Here is a 23,123-nt window from a genome sequence, read left to right as displayed (position 1 = left end):
TACTCCTGCATTCATTGCGCTCTGTTTCCAATGCCATTTACTGCCTTTAAAGAAGTAGATGGATGAAGTTAATGCTTGATATTTTGTCTATGAGATATTTTGTAACTCTTTTTATAAATACCTCCTCAAGAGATGTATTGTTGTTGGTTGGTGAATATCATTCTGGACCTGCGTTGTAATTTTGAGAAACTTTCTGAATAAAGATTGTTGGGATGCTTTGCTGGTGAATTTTCGGGTTGTGGAATTAATGGCAGAAGAATATGTTGCAGAATTCTCGTGTTACTTCATGGATCAATAAGTCTTTTAACTCTTGTTTATTGTTCTTATATTTTACATATCATCTATATATCATGTTCTAATTGCAAGAAAAAAGAATAACCCAGAATTTACTTGACTATACTCTGTGTTCAATTCCTGTCAATTTTTATGTTTTCTACAGGACCAGCATAGGCAAGAATTCTTGATTTCTCTTGTCACCCTGGTTCTTTCACTCTAAATATCATCAAGGAATTCTTAGTTGCTCCTTGGTAATGTTTATTCCATTTCCCTCTGTTAGCATAATGAAAGATTCTTGATTGCCTTTCATTTCCTGACTTCATTTCATCTTATTCCAGCTTAAAAATTGTTCTGTGTTTAATTATCTTGCTCTGTAGTCCTCCTTTTGCCTAAGAAACCATGCCAGAGGTTCATTTTCAACTGACTCCATTAACCCAATGGTTTGAACTTCTCTTATCTTGCTACCCCGTTCTACTGAATGTCATCTTCCCAACACCAAACAAATACTTGTGCTTCATAACTAGCCTAACATATAGCAAACAAATCTAAATCATAAAGAGAGAGCCCTCTCTCGTTGCAGATTGGCTAGAACCTGCAGCTAAAAGACTGGTTAGTGGTTACCTCGGTCGTATTCCCTTTTCTCAGATATTTTGGGGAACAACCTGAGTGATAGCAAGTGGGAAGACTCCTGGATGTGATGTGGGATGTCAGAGCTACAAGATCGATGTGAGGAATGAGCTCTGAAGGGTTCGGTTCATAAGTTTTGAGAAGATAGAGGTTATGACACGCATGCCACAAATCTAGGAAAAAGCAACACTTGGCGAGAGGTTTCTAAAATGATATTTGCATGTAACCTCCAGCTGCTAAAAATAGACCCCTCAAATCTGGGTTTCCTTTTGCATGCTACCTTTTGCTATTTCAGGAAAAGTAACCTATGCATACAAATTAGTTTTGCTCTGTCCCGAAGGGGACCGGTCAACATAAGGGCACATGCATCATTCTACGAACCAGGAATGAAAATTTTTGCAGTTTTTGGGCTGAGCATAGCTGATTGTCTGTTAGGCATTGCGCAATTTCTGGGCTGAGCGGGTCACTGCCTCCCAGAATTGCGTAAGTTTTAGGCTGAGAACAGTGCTGGGTCAGATTACGCAGTTTTCTGAAGGAGGAACACTTGACTATTCTACACAATTCTGGAGCCCAGTAGGCTGCCCAACTTATTTGCACAATTTCTATAGGGAAGGTTGGTTCCCCTCCAAAATTGTGCAATTTTTTGGGGGAGTGTCTCAGCCAACAAATGGTTTAAGTTCAAAATGCTGACCTACGAGAGGGTGACAAGCAAGCTGACATGCACAGTCCGGCAAACCATTGAAGCTTATTTGTCGTATAGTGCAAGACATGCTACTAAGGATGGTTGGTAGGGAGGCTCCAAAACGAAGCTAAGGCAAATTTTGGAGGGTGATTGTAGCCGCTACAACAAGCAGGTAAACACATGCAAAGGGTGTACATTAGGAAAGTGCACCAAAGCTTCCTTTCATGAAAACAACAGTCGAGCACAGGCAATCCTCAATTAAGTTCACTCATAAGTGTGTGGACCGTTCTCGACAACATCCATGGCCAAGCATAGGTATTATGTTATATTTGTTGATGATTTTTCTCATAAGTGTTGGATCTTCTTCATGTAGAAGAAAGATTAGACTTTTGCAAAGTTTTGTGAATTTAAAGCACTATTCGAGAAAGATACTGGCAAGAAATTTAAAGCTCTTAGGAGTGATAACGGTGGAGAGTATGTGTCGAATGATTTCAAAAACTTATGTGTATCAGAAGGCATTCGACGGGAGTTGATAGCACCTCATAACCCACAGTAGAATGGGGTGGCTGAAAGGAAGAAAAAGATTACTGTGGGAGAAGCACAGGTAATGTTGCATGATCAGGGCCTACCATTACACTTGTGGTCTGAAGCATGCAACACAATTGTTTATTTGAAGAACATAAGCCCTCATTGAATTCTCATGATGAGTACACCGAAAGAGGATTTTTCAAGGAAGAAACTAGATGTAGCACACTTCAGGATTTTTTGTTCATCATTCTACTTCCATGTAACAAAAGATGCACGGAAAAATATTGAGCCAACAACAAAGTTGGGAATGTTTTTGGCGTACACCGATACACCTAAAAACAACCGGGTGTATCTATTGACCAACAAGATGACAGTGGTTCGCAAAGATTTAAAATTCGATGAAGAGAAGGCCATGAGATGTTCCCTTGAGAGGGAGCTTCAACTTACATGTGGTTGACGATCTTTTAGCTCCTAGGGAGGAACTTCAGGATGATGTGGATCAGCCACATGCAGAGGAGTAGGAATTGGAGACACCCACTCTTGCAGAGTCTTCTAGAGATGGGAGAAAGCACACCAGAGAGGTTGATAGGTTATTGCATGATGCTAGAGAGAATGTGGGAGAACCCACATCACAACGGAGGCATAGGAGGTCATCGAAGAGGTACATTGGCTTGTTATACAATATTTTGTCACACTCCCCATCTCGTATCTTGAAGTATCAAAATGACAAAAATTTTCAGTGTATTCACCATGAAACATGTTCAGAAGCATTCATGAAAGAAAGATGAAAACTTGCCTTGAAATAATTCTGAAGAAACGTGTCAAAAAACCTTGTTTTCAAGATTATCACTTTTTGCATCACTAGTGACTCATGTTGGCACCTTGTTGCACTATACTGTCCTAGTGTTGCAAGCGCAGATTTTATCAGGAAAACTTGCACTGAACCTCTTCAAGTAGTTTTTCCTAAAGTGGAGGAGAAGCTTCTCTTACTAGAAGTCTAGAGAACAACAAGTTGGTTATAGGTGAATGAGGATTGGAACGATATCTCCCATTATTGGTCCTTTATTCTACTTCCATGGATATTTCCCTTCTAATGTGGAACCTATCCCTCCTTTTATGGATCCTCAACTCCCTCTCTTTATCTATAAATAATATCCCTATTATCCACTACTGGTTGTGTTAGAAAATTATATATTACATAGCAATGGAACACATAACATATATTGCAGAAATATAAACACAGAAAACACATAAAACAAGAGAGATACAGATATATGTGGTTCACCCAATTTGGGCTACATCCACAGAGAAATAGCCAGTCCTTCCTTTTATATTATCTAGCAAATTGAAGAGATACAACCTACAGCAGATCCGTTGTAATTCCCTCTTCGCTCTCACACAATCTCCTCTCTCTTTCTCACTCAGAATACATATCTACATAGACACAATAAAATTCCCTCATATATAGCGAGGGGTTGCCTTATAGGGCAAAAAACCCTAAATTAAACATAACTTCTACCCTCAGATCTCTGCCTAATGAACGACCCAGATTGACTACAAAATTACAACATTTTACAAGGCAATTTTACATCTATTTTTAGCTTCGGGGGTGTTAGGTTCTTATACCAATAGGAGTCATAATTTTTGAATGGTTGAGATTAAACCTATAATATGTACATAACTTTGCCTTCTACAAATGTTTTCCATATTCAAAAAATTTAAAAAATGTAAAGAGGGTATGTCCTAAAAAAAAAATCAAAGGACAAAAAGAATAAAAAAGGTCAAAAAAGATGAAAAATATGAACCCCAAGAAAGAAAAAAGACCATGAAAGTGTGCAAGTGAAAATGCCACTACTATTTACTTTTTGTACCAAATAAATGATTGTGTGCAGTTTGTAACCTATGCCACAATCCATGATAGTCAAAATGTTTAAACTTGGCTATTTCATGTTTTCAATTTCATGCTTATAGTTAGAGAATGAAAATTTGACCAAACAATGTAATCTTGGCAGATAATTAGATTAGGTAGAGTGAATAAAAGGAGCTCAACTGTTTAATCTGAGCCCTTGGATGTAATAAAGTTAGACTTAGTTAGATTACTATTGTAAAAGAAAAGAAAAATGTTTTGATAAGGGTTTTCTAGCTTAAGTGCACCCTAACAAAGAGAAATAAAAATGATAGGATGAGTAGATGGGTAAGTAGTAGAAAGGTTGTAGAATTGTGATGATTGTTAGACAAGAGCATATTTATCACCCTCATCATGAAATTTCTAAGTATGAATGAGCAATTGAACATGCATCAAGTCCACAAAGTCAATTGATTAATTTCCCTCACTCATTACACCTTTCACTTAACTAATTTCCAAGGAAAAGTTTTAAGTACCCAAAATCTTAAGTCAAAGGGGCTCAGAGCATTTCTCTGACTTTTGGAGGGACCAGACCCTCGACCTGATGACTTATAGATCTTAAATACTGAAAAAACCTCATAAACATTCACCCCCTTCAATTCATTCATTTTCCCTAATAAATCCTTTTTCCTAAGGTTAAAACACCATTTTCCTAAGGAGAAGTGATCACCCCCATGGATACCCTTTTCTATGAAAAAAACCCACGAAATGCACTTAGCCTAAGTTATAATGTTTTTATGTGAAAAGAAAATAAGTTTCGAATACACATTATACTTAACACTAATCCATTTTCTGCAATATTCATATTAACTTCTAATTTTAATTATAATTATTAAATCCTGAAATTTTCCTTTTCCCATATAGTTATATTAAAACCCTTTAATTTAATATCCCTAGCCCAGTTTAAATATAAACTATACTTAGCCCCTAACTCCGCCTTAATCCATCGTTTAATTAAATCTCGCCGAGTTAATTGCCCATCGGGCCCCTCCATTAACCCCCGTACGATTCCTACGCCCAATCACCATGTGATTGCCTCCCATTTGATCTGTCGGCTAGTAAGCATTCAGGCGGGCTCGAAACCCGAACTTTACCCGCTTGAAATGGGTCGTTTTCCCTTGGGCCCCCAATGCGACGTGGTGCCCGATGAGTGGAATTGGGCGACCTCCCCCCAAAACCAACCAGTGCTCATAAGTGGTGCGAAAAAATCCACTTACAACCCCCCCGCTAAATGCCAAAAGTACCACTATTCTCCAAACATCCGCCAAATGTTGACTTTGTTAATAAAGCTAAAAACCCCGAAATCATTTCTTTTATCGTGATTTTAATTGAAACTGCCATGCACGCACGTGCACAACGACGAACCTGTCAACCTACATCCATTTTCCAACTTGGAGGCACCATAGAACACTCAATTCACCTTCCAGCCCACGCAGAACTTTCCGACCATGCACAGTCGCCCGTCAACCTGTTCAAAGCCAATTTTCCCCAAATTCCAGGTATTTAGCCCAAAATTCACTGGAAACCTTGTCTAAATTTGAACTAGTTACTTGCATTGCTTGTAATTAATACGAATTAAGTGAAAGAACTACACAACGACCCAAGACTACTCTGTATTGGAACCCAGTTGCCCTAATTGACTGAAAACCCCCATTACCCTCAAGAAACTGTAATTTTTGTCCCCCATTCTTAAATCCACAAGAACTAAGAATGTCTGCCCTATTGCCATGGATGTCAGGCCAATTACTACTCCTCACCTGGACTTGGATCACCTTCCCTTTGCTGATAAAGGCTTCCAAATCAAGGACACCTCTGTCCGTGAATCCCCTATCAAATTGTACTGCCGATACAGGGACCAATACCTAAACCAAGCTGATAAAATAGGTCTTTGGGAGTCTAATTTTCCCAAGTATCAATTCCCTGAGGTGCAAATCTTTCCAGAGATTGTCCATTATTTCCATGCAAACTATATTCCCAATCAAAGAACAGTGATGTCCCCTGACCACACCATACTTTTCACCATCACTGCCGAGTCAATCAATGAAATGCTGCAACTACAACCAGAGAAGAACTTAACCCCTGTTTCAATTGGAGACCTACTAGACCAATTTCCCAAGCTTACCACTACCAAAATTGCTGAAATGCTTCACACCTTCGTCAGGGAGGGAAAGCATGTCCCAACAGAACCTCCTCCATATGTGGCTACCATATTTTCCCCATTTGGTCAGGATATAGTAGCAATGATCTCTTGTGTTTTAGGCTATACCACCAGTGAATACATAGATGAAATCATTTTAGCCTTCATGTCCATTTTTACTCCAAGAAAACCCCCTGTTGTCATGTATGATTATGCCAAGTACATAGCTGATAGGATGCATGAACAATTTTTGAGAATGAGTAATGAAAGAGTGTTTAAGTATTCTTCAGTTTTGTACCACCTTTTCTTATACTATCAAGCTGACAAGTTCCCATTCACTCTCCAAAATCTTGACACTAAAGGTCATCCTAGGTCAGTAATTTTTTGGACTCCTTTGATACATAAGCATGATTCCCCATATCCATATACAGATTTCATTGATCTTTTTGTATATCTAGTAGTGACCATGCTGCTAGGAAGTCCTCCTCCAAGAATTAGTTCAGACATCAGGAGGATCCTGCAGCTGTCAAAACAACGCAAAGTGGGAGATCGTTACTTGTACCAAAATCACACAGAAATAAGGATTTATGGCTGTGAGTTGGCCCCATATAAGCTGCCCAGATACCTCCCAATGAGGTTATTTTCTCAGGAGTAATACAGGCAGATAATCAACTCAGATGAGGTACATTTTGTTAAAGCCAGAAAGAAGGCCCAGTTCAGAATCAAAGATCAACTAGGCCCCCTTGTATGCAATAGCAGAGAAGCTGGAAGAGAAGTAGAAGAAATCCTTCAGAGACTCAAACTAAAACAAAGCTTCATGTGGAAATATGATCCTTGTGACTCCATCTACAATAGAAGACAGAAAAATAAGTTGACTCCCTATATTCACCACCGAATCCTTGAAATAGAGAAATATGTAAATCAGTTGGAATGGGTGGAGAATACTCTAGTGGACAGAGATATCATTGAAGTTGTTGTTGAAAATGCACTAATTGATCTAGAGAAAATGCTTGATGAAGGTTCTTTCCTGCAAGTGCTAGGAGAATCTCAAGCACAAGAAGAATCCCAGGTATAAGAAGAATCAGAGCAGCCAGACCTATCAGAGGAATTAGGTCAAACAGGTACACAATAGCCCAATATGAGTACTCCCCCTAACTTGCAAACTCCTCTAAATGAGGAAAGAAGCCTCAAAAGGAATAGGGAGGAGGCCACTACATCAGGCAGAGCAACCATACAAACATATGCAGAAACCAGCCTAGTCAAAAGGTAGAGGTTAAATCCTATTTCAGAGCAAGAATTCACAGAAGAAACAGTGGAGGCCACTAGCACAAAGAAAGAAATAAGTAGGCCTACTACTCCTTCTGGGGGCATACCAGAACCTTCCACATCTCATACTCAAATGTTGGAGAGGCAACAGAGTGTTGAAGTGTCCTCATTTGGGATGCCAGCAGATAAAGATCAAGATATCATAGAAAGGTACAAGGACATCAAAGCCAAGAATGAGAGGCTAAAGGCCCATACTTATGCACAATACCTCAAGATGGCACCTACCAACCAGGCAAGGCTGATGTTAGCCTATGATGTGAAAGAAGGAAAAATGCAAATGACATTCATGAAACCCACTACTCAACAACCAAAATCAACAGCTGACTTCCAGAAGATAAATTTTGAAGTGCTGGCAAAGGACATACATCCTATTGACCAAATTGAGTTGCACAGACAGACAGGGGAGATGATTTACTCCACCTTGACAGGGAAAGCCATTGCAGCCCACCAATTGCAGAACTCCCTAAATAATATATCAACTCAGTTCCAATTGGAGAAGGCCTCTTCACAGGCAAAAGACACCATAATCAAGTCCTTAGAGGAGTTAATCATTGAGTTGGGATACGATCCCAAAGATGTAAAGGCCACTAAAAAGTTGATAAAGAAGAAGAATGATGACATAGCTGCTTTAGAGAAGCAACTCAAAATTCCACCATTGCATCATCCACAAATAGTAGAAGTCCTAGAAACACAAAAAGGACAAGAAGAGCTTATGGACTTGGTCCTCAAGCTAAATGACTAGTCGAAAGAAACAGAGAAAGAATTGGACAAATTGATTCAGTCCAAATAGAGTGAATTGGTCACTACCTCCACAGATGCCATTCCCACAGTAACAACTATAGTCCCTTCAACATTGGCAGCTTCTTTAGCACTAGCAGCTCCACCTGCCACAGTACTACCAGTCACAATTGAGTCTACAGCAGCAGGTACTTCAACAGAGAAGACAGCAGAATTAGTGAAAGCCATGGAGGAAATGTCCATCCAAGCAACATAACTAAAAAAGCTTAAGGAGAAAATGGAAAGCCTAGAAACTAATTGTAATCTTGCCCAAATACAATATAAAGAAGAAGCACAGAAAGCCCTAAGGATGGGTGAGAAGCTTAAGTTCCTAGAGAAGGATCTAACATTGCAAAAGCCACTAGGAAAAACTAAGGAGATGCTCTAGGCCAATATCATTGACTCTGTCAATGATATTTGGCCATCAATTCAAGTAATATTCGAGCAAACAGAATTGGTGAAAGTGGCCACCGAAGCAATACAAAAGTTAAAGGAAGACCTAGGAGACCAACCTGAGGATGCTAATCGACTCATCCAATTCTTAAACAGCAAGAACAGGCATGAACTAAATGAGCTTGGTGTGGAGGACAGAACTGAAGCCATCATTAAAATCAAAAAGGTTCTTTCTAAAAGAAACCTTATGCTTAACCTAGAGAAAAAATGCCATAACATGCAGGTTGGCATTGACAGATTCATGGCAAAGTTTCAAATTTTGAGGAATAAAGGCCTTCCCAGTCCCATGGTAATCGATGACAAACTTATGACCCAATTGGACTATGTTGACAGATTAAAGAAATTGTCCAAGGAATCGGGAAGCAGTTCAGGATTCAAAGCATTGCCAATAGGGAAAGTATTATATGATACTTTAGAATATCTATTCTAATATCTATTCTTCCTAGAGCATGAGGTGAATCATCTATTTATCACCAAGCCAAAATTTTCCAAATACACTGAGGCAGATGAGATATATAGAAGGATGCTCAAGGTAAAGTTACCTGAAGATGAATGGTGGGAAAAAATGACAGGTTTACTATAAGTTACCACAGTAAATCTGAAGGCAGGTGAAAGGACAAATAAACAGGGTCAAAGAATAACAGGTTAAAGAGTTTCAGTAAAATATTAAAGACAAAGGTGATTCCAGTGTAAAAATATCAGCCAACATAAAGAGCTCAAATTCGAACTGAAAACAGCCAGCACTATCACAATAAAAGGGATAGCATGATGCAGTTTTCCATCTGTCTCTATCTTCATGCTTGAAGATATTTTGATTTCCTAGATTAATTCTCAAACTGTTATGAGATATTTTGTAAATATTTATTGTAAAAATACTTCCCCTTTCGAAGTATTTATGGTGGATTCAAAGACATTTCTGTAGACAGTTTCCTATCAAGTTAAAGTGTTATTGTATCAAGACTAGATTGGCTTGATGGATCAAGGAATAAAGTAAAGACATTTCACAGGATTCTTGTGTAAAGTGGAAATAAAATAAGGATTTTCTCCCATGTGTATTATTGTTTTTCTTTATTTTTATTAATAATCATATTTGTTTCTATGAAATCTGAATGGTAAACTAGGAATGATATTTCAAAACTTTCTTTAATGCACTCTGTCTTGACTGTTTACATTCTTAATGTTTTTTGCTAAACTATCTTAGTTAAGGAATTCTTAAATGCTCCCTTACTTCCGTAGTTTCCCCCTCGGTATGTAGTAAAGGATTCTTAGTTTCCCTTTGCTCATGATCACTTCCTGCTCTTCATCTTGATCCCGATCTAAGGATTCTTCATTGCCCTTTCACCCTGGTTAGGACTATCTCATCCATTAAACCCGAAGATTTGCCTTTTGCTTTGCTAACCTACCTTGTGAACACTCCCTTTAGTGCTCTAGTCCAGTTAAGCCTTCCTTTGATTGACTCCATAGCCCAATGGCTTGAAGGCCTTGCTCCATCCATCTGTTCCTAGAATTCCACCACCCAACCAAATTCAAAACCTTATGAACACTAAGAACTAGCCTAAAATCCCACCCAAAACAAAGTTAAATTATAAAGAGAGAGCCCTCTCTGGACTTAGGTTGGATAGAACCCGAGTCTAAAATATTAGGTTTTTGGTTACCTTGGATTATTCCTTCTTTTGATAACTTCTAGGGAAGACTTCTAAGTGATAACAGGGGGCACTACCCCTGATACCCCTTTAGGGGGGGCTACAAATAATTTTCATTGCCCCCCCGGACCCCCCTGACAGCACACATTTTACGGGCGGCATTGCCGCCACATTACGAACTAGGGTCCAATGCAGTGATATGTCTAAATAAAGAAGATAATCAGGCTCCACACCCAACATGTTAGCTATTGGTTGCTTGCCTTCTTAGTGTTGAACTATGCCCAAATGCTACCCATTTTGCTAAGGAGAAAGGAGTGCTTGAAGGTTAAGGCTAGGACTTGGAAACTAACCTAAAGGAGGCTTTCAACATCAAGGCTTAAGTGGTTGTAATGCTTCCTTTACCATCTATTAATAATACATTATGTGTTTTCTTTCAAAAAATGTGTCAATCATTTCTCATTTAGTATAATACTCCTTGATCAGTTATATGGTTTATATTGGAATGGTTTTTTCTATGTATGTGTTTTATATCTCCATGTGATTTTCCTTGCAAGTATTCATCCATAACAATGAAGAGGAGATTGAGCTTGGAAACAGAAGAATTAAGGATTACACCAACGGATGTTAGCATCAGAGTGAGAAAGGTCATCTATCCTCCTTCGTGTTTTCTAGTATAAACTAGGAAAGTTTGCACATATTTGTCTATGTTTGTTGCTAGATCCTCCCATACGACTAGAGGGATCGTTTATGTCTGCAGAAACGATTTCCTGCACAACAGGGCTACATGGCTCTGATGTGTAGATGTGTAGAGATTGAGACATCCTCTTTTGAGGAAGCAATGTAGTAACCAGTTTGGGTTGATGCCATGGTTGAGGAGTATGACTCCATTATTAGGAACAATGTTTCAGATGTGGTCCCAAGACCAATAGACAAGTTAGTGATGAGTTCCAAATGGCTTTACAAGGTAAAGCAAGCAACAGATAGTAGTGTGGAGAAACACAAGGCCAGGTTTGTGGCCAGAGGTTTTTCTTATGTGGAGGGGATTGATTATGATGAGACTTTTGCTCTTGTTCTAAGGTACTCATCAATAAAATTCATTCTAGCACTATCAACGCAGATGGGATGGAAGATACATCAAATGGATGTAAAGACAACATTCCTCAATGACATGATTGAGGAAGAGGTGTATATTGAACAGCTTGAGGGATTTAAGACCTTCAACAGAGAATCGCATGTGTGTCGAATTAAGTGAGAACTATATAGGCTGAATCAACCACCACGTGCTTGGTACACCAGGATTGATAGCTATTTCACCAGGTTGGGCTTCACCAAAAGTGACGCAAATGCGAACCTTTACCATATTGTGGTTGAATGTAAATTGTTGATTATTGTTTTACATGTCGACGATTTGATTCTGACAGGTGATAATAAGATGATCAAGTCTTACAAAGAGGATCTTGCAAGAGAGTTAGAAATGAAGGACTTGGGGCTCATGCACTACCATCTGGGTATGGAAGTATGGCAAGGTGATGAGGAACTTTTTGTCTCTTAAAGAAAGTATGTCAATGAGATACTCAAGAGGTTCCACAGGGAGAGAAGTAAACCCATGGATACTCCTCTAGCAGGTAACTAGAGGAAGGAAGATGCTACTTCTAGTGAAGTAGTGGAGGCTACTATTTATAGGCAGCTTGTGGGTTCAATCATGTATTTGGTGAACACACAATTGAACGTGTGTTATGAAGTTAACTGATCCAGGTGGATGTTGATGGCCACCCACCTATCCCATTTGGACCCCCACAACTGTCTCTTTCAGCTTTTTCAGTTTCCTGAATTGTAGCACAGTTTACTATTTTTAGCAGTTTTTCGGGTCCTGAACTTCCGGAGCCGTTTTAAGGCCCTAAACGACATTTTTTGGGAAATCTGGGGCAACATGGGTCCATGGACCCATGTTGCCTCCCAAAGTGGTAGTACTCGGATAGATATTTCTAACTAGCTATCGTACGCGTCAAACGAAGATCGTATGCCAAAGTTACGACCCCGGGAAATTGATGTACCAATTTACCCAAACGGGGCCCACAATTTGGCGTTTCATCTTCTAGGGTTAGGTTTTGGGATGTGAAGGGTTTTCCATTGTTTCTCAACAATAAATAGGCCTTCGAGCCTCATTGTAACACAGTTCGGAACAGTTCAGAGGCATGTAGCCGCCACATCTCTTCTCAGAGAAAAGCTACCATTGCCCTAGCTGGTTTCTTTCCATTTCTGTTTGTAAGCATGTTTCAGTATTTTACAGTAATGAAATGAAGTATTATTTCCGCTGCATCTCAGTATTTATGGTTATCTCTGTAATTTGTTGCGTTCCTATTTAAATCCAGATCAGTGGTATCAGAGCGGTCTGCTTTTTCTCTGTTTTTCTTTGCATGTCCCCAACGAGGTCGGGATATAAGGAGTTAGGGCTTGAACTAGTCGAACCTTTGCAAGACCAGCCTCGAAAATCCCGACGGCCTCCCATGGCGGATGAGAAGAAGGACGAGGGGGCAGGAGATCCTATCAAAATCTTGCTCGAAGAAGCCCTCGAGCGGCAAAGGAACGCGATGATGGATAGCTTTGCGCAGATCCTTCAGCGGCTACCCAGAGGCGACGCATCGACTTCCAACAACGACTCTGGAAATGCCACACCGTTTAAGGTACAAGTTAATTTTGAAATCCCCATCTTCGAGGGTCAAATAGACGCAGATGCCGTAGATAAATGGTTAAATCTGCTAGATGGGTATTTTTCTGTTCATGAATTTTCAAGTCGGGAAAAGATTGTTTTCGCTCTTCTCAAAGTAGCCCCCCACGTCAAGGACTGGTGGGAAACCTACTGCGAGCAGAAGGATGAAAGTACAGGCTCACTATTTTCAGCCGCACCCACTTGGAATGACTTCCGGGATGCCATCAAGGAGCAGTACTACCCTGTCGGAAGCTATGAGGACAAATACATCAAATGGACCACACTGTGGCAGGGACGAGACCAAGATGTGCCAGAGTTCACAAACATTTTTCATACCCTTCGCACACAGTTGGGTATCAAAGATTCTGAGCGGCATCTGGTACTCAAATACCGCGGCTGCCTACACAGATACATCCAGGAAGAGATGGTGTTCTTGAACATCTCCTCACTCGGCACAGCATACCGATATGCTGTCAAAATCGAGCAAAAGTTCAAACAGAAGAAGCGAGACTTTAGATCTACAAATCCGAAGCCCAAAGGACAAAGCCAAGGTGGGGTGACCCAAGACAACCCGTCGAAGCCGCAAGAAAAGAACAACACCATGAAGCCGAAGAAGGACACAGGGAAGTGGTGTGAGTTCCACAAGAGTCCCACTCATAACACAAGTGAGTGTCGGACCAAGCAGTCGCTGGTGGCTGAGTTGAAGTCTTCCGAATCAGATGCATGTTCCAACCCTGAGCTAGAACCCGACAAGGGGAATGGCAAAGGGAAGCAGATCATTGATGCGGATCCCAACGCCACTGTTGCCACTGCCAAGATCCAGAAAGATGAGCCTGAAAATCCAGAGGAAGGGGAGCGTCTTTTCCACTCACAGATGTGGGTGAAGGGTTTGCCGCTGCAATTCATTTTCGATAGTGGCAGCCAAAAGAACCTCATTTCAGCAGAGGTTGTGAAGCGGTTGGGCCTACCGACTACACCACACCCACAGCCGTACAGTATCGGGTGGCTTCATGAAGGACGAGATCTCAAAGTTCGCCAGCAGTGCCGCCTTCCCTACAGCATCAAGCCCTTCACAGACGAGGTATTGTGTGATGTTATACCTCTGGATGTTTGTGATGTATTATTAGGCCAACCATACTTGTGGAGGCGACATGCTGTGTATGAGTCAAGGCCTCGTGCTGTCATTATTTCTTTGAGTAATTCATTATACAGGATACCAGAGGTAGCCCCACCTACTGCCACATCTTTGATCACTGCTAAGAAAGGCAGCAAACTCATCTCACAGGCCAGGAAATTTATCTGTCTGGTTCACTCCCAAAGTAAGGGGAAGATCGTTGCTACCTCCATGACCCCTGCAAAGGGTTCCTCCATGCAGCAGCATCAGCAAAGGGATACGGTCATGACAGAACACAGGAACAACTTCTCCTCACCCACAAAGATACCACACAAGTTTCAGGTGGGCAACAAAGTCTGGTTGCATCTGCAGAGAACGACTTACCAGAACCCATCAGAAGCTCAGACCACTCCGACATGGTCCTTACAGTAGTACCAAGGCTGTGGGGAACAATGCTTTGGAGCACATCATTCCTCCATTCCTTTGCCTGCACCAAGTGTTCAATATGGACCATCGTCGACCATGCTTCCCACCATTACTGGACACATTAGAGATTGCAGGACAAGTTCAGCAGATGGAGGAACTCAACGCAATGGGGACCATTGCTTCCTAAGGGGGGAGGAATGATCCAGGTGGATGTTGGTGGCCACCCACCTATCCCATTTGGACCCCCACAACTGTCTCTTTCAGCTTTTTCAGTTTCCTAAATTGTAGCACAGTTTACTATTTTTAGCATTTTTTCGGGTCCTGAACTTCCGGAGCCGTTTTGAGGCCCTAAATGACATTTTTTGGGAAATCTGGGGCAACATGGGTCCATGGACCCATGTTGCCTCCCAAAGTGGTAGTACTCGGATAGATCTTTCTAACGAGCTATCGTACGCGTCAAACGAAGATCGTATGCCAAAGTTACGACCCCGGGAAATTGATGTACCAATTTACCCAAACGGGGCCCACAATTTGGCGTTTCATCTTCTAGGGTTAGGTTTTGGGATGTGAAGGGTTTTCCATTGTTTCTCAACAATAAATAGGCCTTCGAGCCTCATTGTAACACAGTTCGGAACAGTTCAGAGGCATGTAGCCGCCACATCTCTTCTCAGAGATAAGCTACCATCGCCCTAGCTGGTTTCTTTCCATTTCTGTTTGTAAGCATGTTTCAGTATTTTACAGTAATGAAATGAAGTATTATTTCCGCTGCATCTCAGTATTTATGGTTATCTCTGTAATTTGTTGCGTTCCTATTTAAATCCGGATCATTAACCAGCTTAGTCAAGCAATGGTTAAGCTGACCAAGTTGTATTGGGAGGCAACTAAACATGTGTTGAGATACCTTAGAGGCACTACTCAGTAAGGTATTTGGTACAGACGAACAGAGGGAGTGAAGCTTCAAGGCTTCACCGATGCAGATTGGGTAGGGGGTCCATCCAACCGGAAGAGCACATCAAGTGGGATCTTCAGTATTGGGTCAACAGTTGTTTCTTCGTACAGCAGAAAACATAGATCAGTTGCACTCAGTTCAGCAAAAGCAAAGTACATGGCTTCTAGTCAAGCAACTTATGAGGCTAAATGGATGAGGAAGATTCTTGTTGGTTTCTTTGGTCAACAGATGGATCCAACTATGATTTACTGTGAAAATCAAAGTTGTATCAAACTCTCTGAAAATCTAGTTTTTCATGATCGGTCCAAGAATATTGATATCTGGTATCATCATCTTCGAGATTGTGTACAGAGGAGAATTATGTTGTTGGAGTACATTCCCACAGAGGAGCAGGATACAGATATTTTGAAAAATGCTTTGTCAATATGTAAATTTGAGTTTCACAAAGGAAGGATTGGGGTAGCAGATAGTCCTTTTCTTGTTGAAAGGGAGTGTTAAAAATAACAACAAGAAATCCTAATTCAATTTGTCCTTGAATTAAATTAGGAATTAAATCGAAATTCTATTCTCATAGCAACTTGTAATAGTTAACTAAGTTAATTTGACTTATTTGGCTTAGGAAATTCGAGTTGGAAGCCTATCTAGAGTCATGTAGAGTGATCGCTAAATTTTAGGGGCCCAGGTTGAGTTCTTTTAACTTGTAATTAATTAATTCAGTCTAACTGAGTTATGGTCAGTTAAACTAGTTCTAATTGTTGGAGGAACTAGTAGGAGGTATATTAGTGGGGACATGAACCAATGCATCTTTATTGCCACACCAGTTAACTAAAGATTCACTCATAAAAAACTCATGCATGTCAGTTCAAAGGAAGACCCAATTGAGATTAGAGTTCAAGGATAGTGTACTATCAGTTGTATAATTTTTCGAGTTGTACAGATGGTACATGCAATCAATTGAGGGCTTATGGATGGATTACGTAGTCATGGGTGGAGAATTTCCCAATTAAATATGGGCTAATTCTCTTAGGAATTGCACAAGGAAGTAGGGGCTTGGCAGACAACAAAATTGGTTAAGTGTTGGCTTGAGATGGCTTGTGCGGCAGGTAGATAGATTGTACTTGTGCAAGAATTGTTCGGGTTGAACAAGCAATGTATTTTCTTCCCAGATCTTCTGGTTAATGCAATATAGATAGTTGAAGTTTTTAGCAGTTTCTTTCCCCAGAAAAATATTGCATTATGTGCGATTGGAAGTTTTCTTTTTCTTCTTATTATTTTCATCGATCAATTTTAGTTTCCATTGAAGAGTAGGGTAGATTCTTGTCTTGTGTTTTAACATGTCACATAAGTTGTTGAATCTACAAGTAAAAATCTACATTCCAAACAACTAAAAAAGTGGCCAAATCCTTCACTTTTTTAGGAGCTGGAAAAATTGATTTCAGCAATCCCATTGCCACAGTCCATCTTCCTTTTATTCAAGGAACCACTAATAAGTTGGCTCAGATTCTTAAGAAAAATAATATTTCTTTGACCTTTAAGTTTCTTACCACCATTTGGTCTTCCCTCAGGTCTGTTAAACACTGGATTCACCCTTCTAACTCTAAAGGTGTTTACATGATCCCTTTTTCTCATGGGAAGCTTTACATAGGTGAAATTGGTCGTTCCATCAAGTGAATAATCTAGGAGCATGTTGTGGACATCAAGCATAATCACTCTTGATCATCATCTCTTGTTGAGCATTCAACTAATACTAAGCATCACATATATATAGAGGATGCATGTTTCCAAGCTAAGATTTCTCATTATCATCCCAAAAAGTTCAAGGAAGCTATCCAGATAGATAAATGAGTGGGTAACAATATTAACAGGGACGACGCCTGGCGTATTAATAAAAATTGGATCTCTGCTCTCTCCTTGAGGTATTCTTCATAATTTATCTCCCTCGTTCTTTAGTTTTCCTCTTTTTTCCCTTATTGTCTCCCCTTTTTTCTTTTTATTCTTGATTTATTCTTGTTCTATATTGCATTATCTCTTATCACCTTGGTTATTTAACCCCTTTATTTATCCTCTTTTTAGGTTTATTTATTATGGGAAATTAATTTTCTTTATTTCCTTCCTTCCTCTTTTTCTTTTTTATTATTTATTTAAAATCATTTTATTTATTTCTGACCCACTAACCCCCTTTTCCCCTTTTTATATATATAATTATATATCTATTTAATTCATAATTTGATTATTGATCCTCTTTTATATATATATATCCCATAATTCTTTATAGTTTTATTTTATTTTATTTATAATAAAATATATTATTATTATTAATTTTTCTTTTTTTATATCTTTGATCCCTAATTCTTGTTATATAGTTATTTATTTATTATTTCTATACTTCTATTACTTAATTATTTATTTTTAATAATTAATTATTTAAATTCTTAATTTATTTATTTTGTAATTTTTTGTTATTATTATTTACACAATTAGAATTATGAGTTTTTATTATTTTATTGGATTATGAGTTTTTATTATTTTTATTTTTTATTTATTTATTATTTAGAATAAATTATCATTTATATTTTTAGTTCTTAATTTTCTTATTAACCAAATTATTTCATGTATTTTCTTATTCATTATTTTTTAATGATAGTATTATTATTATTTTCTTGTGATTACTTTTTAATGGCTAGTTTTATTTTATTTTATTTTTTTCCTCCTCTTTTTATATCATCATGTCTCTCCATCTAAATCATTTTGATGATGAATTACATTGGCTGATTCGAAATATATCGACAATTTATTTAATTATGTGATGGATTCGGAAAAAATATTTTTAAAAATTAATGCTTGTTTTCTAATAATTGTACAACACAAAGATAAATGAACTCCAATAATTGTAGAATTAGAATGGTATAGAAAAAAATAAAGATAAAAATTGGATTTAATCAAATATTCACCGCCATATTGAATAAATTACCAACCAAATCTAAACATGTACAAGATCTACATGTACAATTTTATAACATTAATTTATTGTTCCCATCACAATTTTTGTAAAAAGAGATGGTAAAACTTTTTTCCCATAAGCATTCAAAGAATTAAGAAAGTAAGAGAAGAAATATTAACCTTAAAAAGAAGCTTTGGTTTTGAAGATAAAATAACACATCTAATGCAAAAAATCATTGGCATAATCTGAAATTTATAAACAAAGATGCCACTTATATGGAAAGTAAGGAAAGAATTGTGAAGAAACTTCTAAATGAAATTATTGATTCCAAAACACAAAAAAACATTAGAAAAGCAATTTCTACATAAAAATATTTTAGATTTTTCTTCAAAAATACCATAATACAATAAATGCCACTTAAACATTTAGAAAAAACCTAAACTAAAAAACTATCTAGGAATAGAAAAAACCTAAACTAAAAACTATCTAGGAATAGTTTAAATGGATAGCTAATAAAATCAACCATTCAAAAGATATTTGTCCAAATTTCCCACCAAAGAGACTAAGAAAGAATAAATGATTAAAAAAGTTCAATAGAAAGAATATACTATGATATTGTAAAAAAAAAAAAATGGATAAAGAAGTTCATTGGAAAGAATCTATCATGGTATTTTAGAATGTATTGCAAGAATTAAACGATAAGGAAAAAAAGTAATAGAATGAACACATGTCGACCAAAAAAACATATCCAATGTAAGGAAGCACCTCTTCAACGACTCCTCCATTTTACTCCATATTATTTATAGCTACCAAGAAAGCTACAACCACTAATGTCTCTTCAAAGCATTGAATAAATAATTAATTGTTACTAAAATGGAGTATATATTAGTAATGGTCTTTTGTTAATTAGGGATTGGTCACAAAAGTTACAAAGATATTTGACCATTAAATGATCTCATATATGGTTATGATGGAATGGATAGCTAAATAAAATTTGAACCACTCAAAAACATATGAAGTGTATAATGATTGAACTTGAGAGAAAGGATGAAATGATCACGTTTTCTGTTCTTGGAAATCATTTTTTGGAATCTGGTTTAGGAAAGTACATATTAAAAATTTCATTTTTAATCCAAATTCCAATTAATAGTACAATTCCTTTATTCCACTTAAATGGATGCTTTTTACTGTAACATAGTAGAATAAGGTAATGTTAGGAGCTATAATTTAGAACCCAACATTTTTTTTGGTTTATTGATGGCACTGAGTCCTAATAAGGTGTAAGAGTAGGTTGTATATTGATTCATTCAAAAGAAACACGAACTCTAATTTTTAATAGATTTAAATTTGAATACACGAATAGCATCATTGTTGAATATGAAATTTTGGTATAAAGAATAAAACAAATTTTAAATTTCTAATAGATTTAAATTTGAATACAAGAATAACATTATTGTTGAATATGAAATTTTGGTATAAAGAATAAAACAAATTTTTAATTTAGATGTAATATGTATTAAATTTTTTTATAATTCAATAATGATATTGAGTTATTTTAATTTAAATGTAATATGTATTAATTTTTTTGATAATTCAATAATGATATTGATAACTTAATAATGATCGTGAGATAGGTAAAAATTTCATTTACTATCACTCAATTCACTTGAAAAGACATCAATAAGAGATATTTTAAGATTTTAATGATGAATCTAATGTGGATATTGATTTATTACCTAATATTACTTATTATTTAGCTTTTTTCAATAACATTATTGTTAATTTAATTTCTTATTAAATCAATTTTTAATTTTTTATTGTCAGACAATGTAAAAAACTAGAAGGTCCCTTATGATGATACCCAACTAACAAATACACAACTAATCCATTTTATGAATAATGAGGATAATTTTTAATATGTTGTAATCAATGATGATGACCATTTGAAAATATTATGAAATTGTAAAGAAAAGATAAATAATGTGAAATTAAATAAGATCTCAAAAATATTGTGACATTAGAAAAGTTGTTTGACTTACAAGACATATTAAAAAACCAATGAAATACAAGGTTATAAATATTGGTACTAAAAAATGTCAACATTGGATCATGTTGTAAGGAAACTAAAAGGTAGGCATATATGAAGATGTTTAAACAATATAATGATGTATTCATCTAGATTTACAAGATAAATTAAATAAAATTGTCAATGTTAAGACAAAAATTATTTCAACGAAATATGAGGTTACAAATCTTGATATTAAAAATAATATGAAAATGTAGACATTAGATCATACTATACAAAAACTTAAATGTGATCATATATAAACTATTCAATTAATATAAATATATTTATTGGAATGTGTAATCAAATATAAACTATTTAAATAATATAAGGATATTTTACTGAAATGTATTCGTTTAGACATATGGCATAAACATAATTCAACATGGCATATCATCGAAGAGAGATATTAAACTATTCAACAAAAAAGCTAGAAAAAATATTTAATATTCCAACAAATTTATTTAATATTGGAACCATAGAAAAAGATAAACAAATCGTTGTATAAAAAAATTGTTTTTCCTAAACACCATTCTTCATGGGTAGAAAAATTGTTACAAATTTAGAAGAAGCATGGAGGAATCAAACTATGTGTTAATTTCATAAATTTGAATTGCACTTATAGAAAAGATAATTGTCTTGCTTACACTATGAGCTAGATATTATAGCTAATTACGTAGACCGTGATAGATTGGAAATATATTTTACATTGAAATGGGAAACTTAGGCTTATAAAAGAATGTCTTCCATATCAATAAATAGTGGTGCTACCTTTTAGTGAGCAATGTTTGTTGCATTTAGAGGTATTATAACATTGTAGTGTAGTTATTTATTTAGATGACATTATTGCATATTCAATGAGATGCTCTGCCCACTTTCAAAAAAAATAAAAATAAAGAATGGAAAGAAGTAAAAAGTACCGATTTTTTTAAAGAAAAACATTAATTTTAAATTTCACTTATTGAAAATGATAATTAATCTATTGTCGAATAGATAGTACAACTAGGTACAATATATAAAATGTTATTTTTGTTGGATAGGTTTTTGGGATATAATTAAGTTCTAGTTTCAAATCATGACATATTAGAAACAAATTTTAAATTGAAGTGAGGAACTTATGATTATAAAAGAATGTATTTCAAGCCAATAAAGGGTGGCTATAAAATGTTATTTTGTTTAGATGGATTCTAGGATATAATTAAGTTCTAGTTGCAAATCATGATATATTGGAAACAAATTTTAGATTCAAGTGAAGAACTTATGATTATAAAAAAATGTCTTTCATGCCAATAAATAGTGGTGCTACCTTTTAGTAAGCAAAGTTTGTTTCATATAGAGGTCCCATAAAATCCAAGTGTAGTTGTCTATTTGGATGAAATCACTATATATTCAAATACATGGCCTAACCACTTTCAAAATTTACAAATTAATTTTGAAAAAGAAAAAATATTGAATTTTGTTGAATCTCTAGAAAAACATCTTTAGTATTATTAAAGGTAAATTGTTCGGTTATGTCATTTTTTAAGATAGTGTATTAGCCGATCCTAATAAAACCAAATCCAATAATTATATTCACAATAAGAAAGCTATGCAATCTCTCTTTGGAAAAATAAATTTCTTAAGAGGATTTGTTTCACATTTTGTTGAAATCATTAAATCCTTAAATAAAAATGATAAAAATGGATGAAATTTTCAAATGCACCTAAACTGAAAAATTTGTTTCCAAAAAAAAATATTGTTTTAATTAAGATAGTGTATTAGCCGATCCTAATAAAACCAAATCCATTACCTATATTCACAATAAGAAAGCTATGCAATCTCTCTTTGGAAAAATAAATTTCTTAAGAGGATTTGTTTCACATTTTGTTGAAATCATTAAATGCTTAAATAAAAATGATAAAAATGGATGAAATTTTCAAATGCACCTAAACTGAAAAATTTGTTTCCAAAAAAAAATATTGTTTTAATTACTGTTACACCAACATTAAAGGACCTTGATTTTAGAAAATATTTCTTCTTTTGCATATTTGTGTTTTATCACTCCTTACTTATTGTGCTTACTTGAAAGGAAAATGATGAGGAAAATGATGAGAGTGAGTTTCCAATTTCCTTTATGACCATAGGTTTACATAGTGCTTAATTGAACTACCCAACAACTGAAAATAAAACATACCATGTGATTAAGGCTATAAAATACTTCAAACCATTTGTTATTTTTAGAGTAAAATATTTTTTAGGTCATAAAATTTAGTTGAATAAAATGGAAATTGCTGAATCATTTTTTAGGAAAGAAACAAGAAAAGTTAACCCAATACAAATAAAATTTAGCCCCAAAACATTAAGTCAAGTGGAAACTATTAAAACAAGCTAAAAAAAATATGCAAATGATGTCCTTTATCCCCTATTAAACACTAACTTATGATATTATCAACTCTTCAAAACATTATCTACAACATAGGTCATCCTAACTATTTAGATGTAAAGAAAAGAAAAACTCTAAAGTCTTTGTTTCCCAATACCACCTCATTAATGATATCATTTCAAGAATAATTATGATATTTTA

General features: G+C 36.2%; 1 protein-coding gene across 1 annotated transcript in view; it reads left to right on the top strand.

Moving 5' to 3' along the window:
- Positions 1 to 8,953: 8,953 nt before the first annotated feature.
- The window catches only part of ASY1 (DNA-binding HORMA family protein), a 28,810-nt gene continuing 14,640 nt past the window's right edge, over positions 8,954 to 23,123 (top strand). The window contains exon 1 of the mRNA XM_089443537.1: positions 8,954 to 9,109. Coding sequence (XP_089299663.1) covers positions 8,954 to 9,109 — 156 coding nt within the window. The remainder of the gene's footprint in view (positions 9,110 to 23,123) is intronic.

The sequence above is a fragment of the Pinus tabuliformis genome, chromosome 9 (genome assembly GCF_031772625.1).
Source record: "Pinus tabuliformis cultivar Carrire ecotype Pingquan chromosome 9, CPIR1, whole genome shotgun sequence".
In the NCBI taxonomy this organism is placed as follows: Eukaryota; Viridiplantae; Streptophyta; class Pinopsida; order Pinales; family Pinaceae; genus Pinus; species Pinus tabuliformis.
Note: the sequence above shows the minus strand (reverse complement) of the source record. Positions and strands in the feature narration are given on the sequence as shown.